We start from the raw sequence: 9,155 nt of genomic DNA on the forward strand, positions 1-9,155 counted from the left end.
GGCGTGGGCGGGGCCGGGCTCGCCCCACGGACGGAGCTCCCGGCGGCGGCGGCGGCAGCGGCAGGCAGCAGGCTCCGCGGCGCCCCAGCCGCCCGCGCTGCGCGGCTCGCCATGGACTCGGCGCGCTCCATCCAGCTGGAGATCAGCTCGCTGAAAGGTACGCGGCGGGAGGACGGGGCCTCCCCGGGGCAGGTGCGCCCGAGGCTCGCCCTTCGGCCGGCGCCGCAGTCTGCATGGCGACCCCTTCCGTGCCGCTGCCGGGGCTGCGCGCCCCGCCGGCTCCAGAGCGGCGTCGCGCTTCGGGGCAGCCTCCCTCGGCCCGCGCGGTTCTCCTGCCTGCTGCGGCGACGGCCCCTGCTCGGCCCCGCTGTTGCTCGCGGGGAAGCGCCGTCCGTCCCCCACCGCCACGCGTGGCCCCGGACAGGCACCGCTGGAGGGCTCCTCCTCCCCAGCCCCTCCGCGCAGGCTAGCGAAGCCCCTCGCCTGGGACCCTCTCCGCGAGTCCGGCCGCCGGAGCCCTGTGCCGGTATCCCTGGCGCAGCCTGGCTGCGTTTGGCGCTGCGGCCTTGCGAGGGAGGGAGCCGCAGGGAGGCGAAGCCCTGCCCCGAGGAGCCCCCAGCCTAAGTTGCGCTTGTGGACAGGGGAGGAAGGTCTGGCTGTTAGCTGCCCTGGGCTAGAAGGAGCGGCTCGGTTCAGCTGTAGAAGCCCTGCAGGGGGCTCGGCCGGAATCCCATGGGGGGGGCAGCGTGGCAGGGGGCTCTCTGGTGGCTGCAGCGCCTGGCTCCCTCCAGAGCTGCGGGCAGAATTCTCTGAATGGCTGGGGGTGCAGGGCAGCTGCGGAGCAGAGGGTCCTGGGAGGAGGAGCACGGCAGGGAGCAGGTGAGAGGAGGTGTGGGTGCCCTAGCCTGGGAGGGCAGGCCGGGTTGAGGAGCCTCCCTGGAGGGGGCAGGCCTTGGGGCCGAGCCGGATGCCCTCTGGGGCCTCCGGTGGGCCTTGGGGGCTGGAGCTTGAGCGCCACACTGCCGGGTGGAGGAGGAGCTGGCCAGAGCCCGGTCTCCTTCGGCACCTCTGCCTCTGGATGTCGCGCCCGGTGCTGCTGCCTGGAAGAGCCTCCAGGTGGGCCGCCTGTTGGGAGCAGGGCGCTGTGAGGGGGAGCGTGGGCTGGCGGGCCGGCCAGCTGGCCGGCTGCTGGGCCTGTGGAAAGGGGCCGGGCGGGCAAGCAAGCAGATGGGGCTGCATCTGCACCCCACGGGACCTGCCCCACTGGAGTCCTGCTGGAGGCAGTCTTGCTCTGCAAGGTGTGTGCGCTGGGGGGGAGGCGTGCTGGCCATGCTCCCCCCCCCCAGAGGAGAGCAGGAGGTGCTGCTGTGTGAGGCCCTTCCGCTTCCCCGCTGGCTCTGCCGTGGGGGGTGGCTGCTCTGGGCAGTGCCTTGCTTTGCCTTGGGGGGGGGGGGGGGTCGAGCACGGCCCTTCCTGGGAGAGGCCCCCTTCAGCAAGGCTCCGCCCCGGTGGTGGTGGGCCCTGCAGTGAGCGGGGGCCACCCCTGGCCCAGCAGGCTGCGCAGAGGGCCCTTGGTGCCAGCCAGGCTGTTTTGCTGTGAGAATGCCCCCCTCCCCGCCCGGCCTGATTAGCCGCCCAGCCTCTGCCCCCTCCAGGCCTTTTCGGGGCTGGCTGCCAGACTCCCCTCGCGAACAGCTCCCTCTTTGTTCTCCGCTCCAGTTGGACATCCCGGGCTTCCCTCTCTGGGCAGTGATGGGGAGGTGGGGGCAGGCCAGCGCATTTGCAGGGGCGCTGCATGGGGGTGGGCGTTGGAAGGAAGGACAGCAGAAGGGTCCTCTTTCCATCCCCCCGCAGGCTGCCCAGGCCGGGCACAGTGATGGGGTGGGCCCGTGGGTGCTGGGACCAGCTGCAGCCGCACCTGCCTCCGGTGCCACCTTTGTTCTTCAGGAAGCGGTGTGGTGGGCGAGGGCTGGCAGTGCAGGGGTGTGGAGGGGTCGCCCCCTCCCAGGGCTGCTGCTCCCGCCATGTCCCCCTGGGGTGTGATTAGGGCGAGGTGAAAGAGCCCCTGCCAGAGCCGGGCACCTCTGTTTCAGCTGCCCCTTCCAGAACGGTATAGGGGGCAGACACTCCTCTTGGCCCCGCCTGCCCCTAGGTCTGCAGGTGCCCGGCAGCATCCTCTCCAGCCGAGGGTAGGGCCACCCAGACGGAGGGGCTCCCTGGGGCCGGAGGGGGAGGGGGGCTTTCCATCTGCCTCCCGGCTGACTGGAGGGACAGGAAGACTTGGCAGCTGGGCAGAGGAAAGGCGGACATGCGGGAACAGCTTCCTGTGCGGGGAGAGGCTTCCCTTTCCCGGCCTGGGCAAAGGAGCCGGGACGGAGGCCGGCGCACCTGGGCAATTCGCGCGGGTCCTGCGGCCAGCGGCCTTGTGCCTGACTGCATGGGGCGCCGAAGGGGCGGGCGGGCGGGTGGTCCGGGGCCCCGGCTCTGCGGTGTGGGCTGGGCCCCGGCCTGAGGCCCGCAGCGCTGGGGTCGGGGCAGCGGGTCGCCGCTGGCGTGGTCTCAGCCGCCAGCTGGGCTGACGCGGCAGCTCTCTCTGGCTGCTGCAGTGGCACATTTGGGTGTGTGCCGGGAAGTGTGCAAACGTGCCCAGGATGGGCAGCCGGACTGGGCAGTGGAGCGGGACTGCAGCACCTGCCCTGGGGAGCCCCGCCGGGCAGGCCTGCTGCCTGCACTCTGGCCACCCCCGCCCCCAGTATGGCCAGTTGCGGGTGCTGGGCCGGGCCGGGCCGAGGCGGAGGGTGGCCGGCAGCCCTTTCCTGCGGGAATCTGGAGGGCCGGGCCGGGCCGGGCCGGCCCTGCAGCTGTGGCGGCGCTCTGCCCCCAGGCTGCCTGGGCCCTCCGGCACACGCCGCGGCCCCACAGCTACCGTGCCTTGTGCTCAGTGCTGCAGGGGGAGGGGGAGCCTGCCTGGGGGGAGGGGGAGGGGTCTGCTGGAGGTCTGTTGCCCAAAGCCAGGGTGCTGCCCGGGGCAGCTGCTGAGCCCTCGATGGGGGTCTCTGCTGGGGGGCCTCTGTGCCCCCCCACCCACTCAGCAGCTGCTTGGCTGCTCTGCAGAGGTCTTGCACACGCCAAGCGAACTCAGAAGGCGGCGACTCTGGGATGTAGCCCCACAGCACCGAAGCTCCCCCTGGAGACCCCTGCCCCCCACATGCTGCAGACCCCCCCTTTCAGGCAGAGCCAGGGAGAACCTGCTTCTTGGGGGCATGGACCCTCCCCAGAGGCAGACCCTCTCTCCCGGCCCCAAAGCTGTCTGACCCGCAGCTGGAGTCATCTAAGGCAGTGCCTGAGTCATGTGCTCCCAGGAGCCAGGGCTGCAAGCGCCGTGTCGGTCGGTCGGTGTCGGAGCTGCTGGCCACTGGGAGGGTCAGGCTGGCTCCCCAAAGGGCACTCCTTGGGATTTGTATACTTTTTCAAACTCTGTGATGTCCCTCCTAAAAGGTGTGTGCAGCCACGGCCGGCCCAGCTCTTGGCCGGGGTGGCCCCCCCCCGGTGGAGGGGGAGGGGCATTCAGTGCTCCCTGCAGCTTATCCGTGAGCATGTGGCCCCAGCATGGTCCGGATCAGGCCACTGCAGAGGCGGAGGGGTTCCGCACTCCCTCTCCGAACAATCCCTGGCGTGGGATTTGCTCCGTTCTCAGCCCGCTTTGCCTGGCCGGGGCGGCCTCCGCCGCTGCCTGCTGGCGGGATTACTCGCTTAATCGCCCTCCACGGCACAGCTGCCGCGTCATGCGGGTGACAAGCTGGGCTCAAAAGCTGGCCCGGCCCAGTGGCATGGCATGGGCTGGGCCCACGGGGAGCGTGGGTTTTGCCGAACTTTCGGGTGTCGCGGTGCCCAAACCTGTGCAGGCACCGTGGTGGCAAGCAGCTGCTTCTGGTCTCCACAGCCCACAAATAGACATTGGAGGTTGTTCCTGTAGCAGCTGGAACTGGGCATGCCATGGTGTGAACAACCCCGAGTTAACCCATGGTGTGTACCAAGCACACAGATCACAGCGGAAGGCTGCCCCTCCAGTGGCTTTGTGTGCGCGTGTCCATCTGCATTCTGCATAGAGGCAGAAAGGGTCTCCCGGGCCATCTAGTCTGACCCCCGGCTCCAGCCGGCTCCACTCATGTCATCCCCAGCATGGGGTGTCCAGTCTTTCCTTGAACACCCTCACTCAGACACCTCCCTGGAAGCCCATTCCATAAGCTATACCACCAAGAGTGGCGTTTGCCCTCTTAGCCACCACGTCACACTGCTGGCTCATGTTCAGCCTGCTCTTGACACGTTCCCTGAGATCCCTTTCACAAGCGCTGCTCTCCAGCCACCTGCCCCCCATCCTGGAACTGTGACACCCATTCCTCGGTCCCAAGTGCAAGACTTTGCCCTCATCTGTCTTGAGCGCCATCCCGCTGTCCCCTGCCCACTCCCACAGCCTGTCCACATCCCTCTGGATCTGGGTCACCTGCTCCCCAGTTGTGGCCTCCGAGGCCACTGTGGTATCGTCTGACTAGTCCCTCCTCCAGGTCATACATAAAAAGGTTGAACCGAGTCGGTCCCAGAACTGAGGCCTGGGGGGCTCCGCTGGTCACTGGCTGCCATCCACTGGTGGCTCCTCTCTGTGTGCCCATCTCTTTCCCTGGTGCTTCTTCCCCCGGCCTGATGCTCTCCAGCTCTCTCAGGCTCCGCTCTCAGCATCCCTGACGATTCGATTGACCATACTGGTTGTGATGGCTAGGAGCTGAAGTCCGGGACATCTGGAAGGGGCAGATCATGAGGGCTGCTGCAGGGCCACGGGCCACTTAGCGGCTGGGCGTTGTTGGCACTCCTCGCGCAAGTGACTGTGGTATCGGAGCCGTAAGGAGACCTCCCCCACTCACGCCTCTGGCTTTCTGTGCCGGCAAACTGCGCGTCTCTCTGCTGGAGCGTCGGTGTCGTGCGCGCTGTGATCACACCTGTGATGTGGGTGGGCCGGGGCGCCTCCTGTTGGGGCTGCCAGCGAGTTTCTCCAGGCATCTTGTCATCTGATGTCAGAGCATGGACTCTGGGAAGGGGGTCCCCCGGCCTTCCTCAGGGCTGGACGGGCCCTTCTTTCCCAGGCGCTGTGCTTGTGCTTGCCTTATCCACCCTCGACGGACCGGATGGAGGTGTTCCTGGCTAACGACTAGCTCATCGGAACAATGCCCCTTCTTGCAGGATGCGAGCGACTCCGAGCCCCCTCCCCATGCCATACCTCTCTTGCCCATGGGGCGGGGAGGGAGCGGGGGAGAGCTGGGGCTTCTGGGGGCTGCACAGCGGGTGGCCTTTAGCTCAGTGCCGTCTGCCGCCCTTGAGAACCTCCCCGTCGCCATCCCCACGGCCATCCCGTGCGCCCCAGCTGGCCGGTACCCCAAACAGCTGCTGCAGGGGGGAGAGCAGCCCGTGCCGGTCAGGTCCCAATCAGTAGTTCCTGCCCCCTCCCGCTCCTTCCCCACTGGGGCCTCTGGCCCACGGCGCAGGACCGGGGACCCAGCCCCAGGGGCTGTTCCCACAGCCAAGGCCGCACCTGCACCTTGTGAGGCAGCGTCTCCGGCCCCCCGCTGGGCGCAGCCTGGTGCATCCGAAGCAGGCGCTGGGGAGCCGGAGGGGCGGCCGCCTGTCCCGTGTGTGCTGGGTGGGGCAGCGGGCTCCACGGCCGGCCGGGCAGGAGCCTGCGGGAAACGCTCGAGGCAAGTCCTGGACAAATATTGACGCTGGCCGTTGGCTGTCAGCTCAGGAACATACATGCCTGCAGGAGGTGTGGCAGAACACCTGGGAAAGAGGGGGGCCCTTAGCTCAGGCGCCCCCAGTGGAAGGGGAGCAGGTGTCGGGGCTGGGGCGTGGGCGTGGTGGGCACCGGCTCGGGCTCCGGAGAAGGGCCGCGCGTCTCTGTGTGTCCGCGGAAATGAGCTCCAGGGCCGGGGCTCGGCGGGGGCGGCGCTCGAGTCCCGCTCCGGTCACCCTCGGCGCCTGGGCTGCAAGATGGCCCCGTCCTGCAGGAAGACATGCTGTTTTCCGGAAGACCCCCAAACGAGCGCAGCACAGCCCCCCAATCACTAGCAGCCCTGCAGGCGGCTGGGGAAAGCCGGGGGGGGGGGGGCCCCTGGGGCCCCCCCCCTTTGCCCTTGGGGCCTTTTGGGGGCCGGCCGGGCACCCCCCCCCCCCCGCTTTGGGGCTCAGCCAGCCAGGGCGCTTGCTGGCGGGCCACGGGTTGCCGGAAGGGAGGCGGGCAGCCTGCAGCGGGCGCCCTGGGCGGAGGCCCCGTGCATCCCAAGCCAGCTGCTATAATTGGAGATTCCCCTGGGCGGCACTGCAGCCCCTGCCTGGCCACGGAAATAGCCCACAGATTCCCGACCAGGAATAGCACCGAACGAACGGGGGCTTGGCGGCGCAGCCCGAGTGCCACTCCGGCCAAGCCTGCAGGGCGTCTTGAGGCGCGGGCAGGAGCCACCTGGGGGTCTGGAGGCTTCCCCAGCCAGCGCACTTCATGCGCCTGCAGGGAAGGGGGCCTTTGCCGGTGCAGCCGGGAGGAAGTGTGCTTGTGTGTGGCCCACCGTTGTTGCGCCTGCCGCGGGCTCCTCCAGCTTTCCCCTGCCTCGGCCTTCCCTCCTTGGAACAGGGCACGTTCTGCTCGAGCAGGAGACCGCGGGTTTGCCGCCTGCGCGCCGGCGCGCCAAGGGTTAACCTCGGCCCATTCCTTCCCCTCCTGGGCAGGGCTGCCTTTTCCTCGGCTCTGTGCCAGGGAGCGAGAATGTGGGGCAGACCGGAGCCGGCGGCCTCCTACCTACGGCCGGCCGCTGTGCTGTACCCAACCGCCCGCGGCCCACTCCCCTGGAGCAGCCCCGCCTGCCCTCGGCCGCGGGGAGGCACAAAGCCCCCCCGGAAACTTTGGGAGCTCCGGCAGGCACGTGGCAGTGGCGCCCCCGGGGGCTGTGCCCCCCCGCCTGCTGAGTCAGGGTTGGCAGTGCCCTGCCCCACGGGTGGGGAGGGGGAGCGTGTGCGGAGGCAGGGGGCCGGCCAGGCGCTCCCCACCGCCCACTCTGCCGGGCTGCTGTGGGAGGAGCCGGGTGGTCGGAGCCGCAGCCGCGCGCTCCTCTGCCGCTGCCAGCCGGGCTGAGGCTCCTGCGAGGGAGAGGGAGAGGGAGAGGGAGAGGGGAGAGGAGGGCGCCGGTTCAGCCCGCCTTTACCGTTGCCCGGCCGGAGGGCCCCTTTCCTGTGCCCCAGAGGCGGCGCCCCCTGGCCGGCCGCCATGGTGGCCGGCATGCTGATGCCGCTGGAGCAGCTGCGCGCCATCTACGAGCTGCTCTTCCGGGACGGCGTGCTGGTCGCGCAGAAGGACGGGCGCCCGCACAGCTTCCACCCGCAGCTGCCCGGCGTCTCCCAGCTGCAGGTCCGGCGGGCGCTGGGCTCGCTGTGCTCGCGGGGGCTGGTCCGGGAGAGCTTTGCCTGGCGCCACTGCTACTGGTTCCTGACGGACGAGGGGATTGCCCACCTGCGTCGGACCCTGCGCCTGCCGCCGGAGATCGTGCCCGCCACCCTGCAGCGCGTCCGCCGCCCCCTGGTCCCGGCCAGGCCGGCCCCACGCCCGCCTCGCACGCAGACGGTGCCAGGGGCCCCGGCCTGCCCCCACAAGCCGCAGGAGGCTTCCCGGCAGGCCTACCGCCGGAAGGATGCTGCCGCTGCCGCCGCCCCCCCCACCGCCGGGCCCGGGGAGCAGGTCACCAGGGAGGTGGTGCCGCCGCTGGCATCCGGTTGCGCCCCCACTGAAGGTCAGAGCTGGGATCTGGCAGGGCTGCCTTGGGGTGGAGGGAAGCAGGCCCCGGCCGGGGGGCGTGGGGGAGGCTGCCCCGCGGAGGAGCGGCCCCCATCCCCAGTGCCCGGCCGAGCCGGGGTGACGGCTGCGGGGCTGTTCCGCTGACGGCCTCCTGAGTCTGAGCCCGGGCTTTTGTCAGGTGTGGCCATGCGGGTGCCCCAGTTCAGGGTGAGGGGCCTGCCCGCCTCGGTCGGCGTTGCCGCGCGGGCCCCTCAGCCCAGGGATCGTGGGGCTCTTGGGCCGCCCGCCCGCCCGCCCATTCGCTCGGGCACCCGCTCTTGGGTGCTGCCGTCACGGCCAGAGGCCTTGGCCACAGAGTGGTGGGCAAGGCGTGGGCGGCCCATGTGCCCCTGCCCGCTCTGCCACGTGGTCGGGTTGGGGGGCTCCCCAGTGTGGAGGGCCGGCTGCCCAAGGCCTGGCGTGCCTCTGAGGGGGGCAGCTTTGACAGGTGGGCAACAGCTGTCGCGCGTCTATCCTTAGCCCGCTGCGCCTCGCCTCGCCTCGCCTTGTCTTGTCTTTCTGCCCGCCAAGGTCAGCGGCGGCGGGGCTGCCCCATGGAGCCTGCTGGCGGGGGAGACCCCTCTGGGGGAGAGTCCCGGAAGAGGCGACGCCGGGGCCGCCGGGCGAAGGGGGGCCGGTCCGCTGAAGGTATCTTTGCTGCTGGGCAGGGGCAGCCGGTGGGCTCCTCGGGGGTCCCCCCGGTGGCCAGGCAAGCGCAAGGCCCTTCTCGAGCGGGTTGTTCCCTGCTGGGGGCCCCGGGACCATGGGGAGGAGGGCGGCGTCGGCGTCCCGCCCCCGCCTGCCGTGGGCCTGGGCATCCTGCCTTCCTCGCCATGGCGATGGCTGTAGGGCTGCCAGCCACTCTCCGTGGGCTGCCTGGGTGGGCTGCGCTGCGTCCCGCCGCCGGGGCAGAGGGGCGAGGGCTGTCCCTGGAAGATGCCCGCTGGGCGCGGGAGCTCTGGGCCTCCCCACCGGTCCCTGGGGGTCTTCCGAGAAGCAGGAGGCCTGTCCTGGGGAGGGAGGGGCTCGGCCCGCCTCCCGAGGCCCCCGGCCACCCTGTGGGGCACCGGCTTTCTGGGGAGGGCTGTGGCAGGAGGCCAGCCCCCACGCCGGCGGAGCAAGGGAGGGCCGTGTCCCGCGGCGCATGCCCGGGCTGGGGCCTGCGCTGTCGGGGCGGAGAGGCGGTTGCAGCTGTGCCCGGCTGCAGGCTCCAAGTTTCCAGCGATGGAAAGGAAATGTGTCAGGCAGCCTGGGCTGGGCCGGCGGGTTTTCCGGGGGGGGGGGG

At 70.5% G+C, this 9,155-nt stretch overlaps 1 protein-coding gene across 5 annotated transcripts in view; it reads left to right on the plus strand.

The window, feature by feature from the left end:
* PLEC (plectin) overlaps positions 1–9,155 on the plus strand; it is a 79,470-nt gene that overhangs the window by 18,740 nt on the left and 51,575 nt on the right. For 2 of the 5 annotated variants that reach the window (XM_044453286.1, XM_044453287.1), the window contains exon 1: positions 7,319–7,826. The exons of the other annotated variants lie outside the window; for them this stretch is intronic. In XM_044453286.1, the coding sequence (XP_044309221.1) occupies positions 7,319–7,826 (508 nt within the window). Of the gene's footprint in view, positions 1–7,318; positions 7,827–9,155 lie in introns of those variants that run through there. 5 annotated transcript variants of the gene reach the window in all.

The sequence above is a fragment of the Varanus komodoensis genome, unplaced genomic scaffold (genome assembly GCF_004798865.1).
Source record: "Varanus komodoensis strain SLA01 unplaced genomic scaffold, ASM479886v1 scaffold78, whole genome shotgun sequence".
NCBI classification, from domain to species: domain Eukaryota; kingdom Metazoa; phylum Chordata; class Lepidosauria; order Squamata; family Varanidae; genus Varanus; species Varanus komodoensis.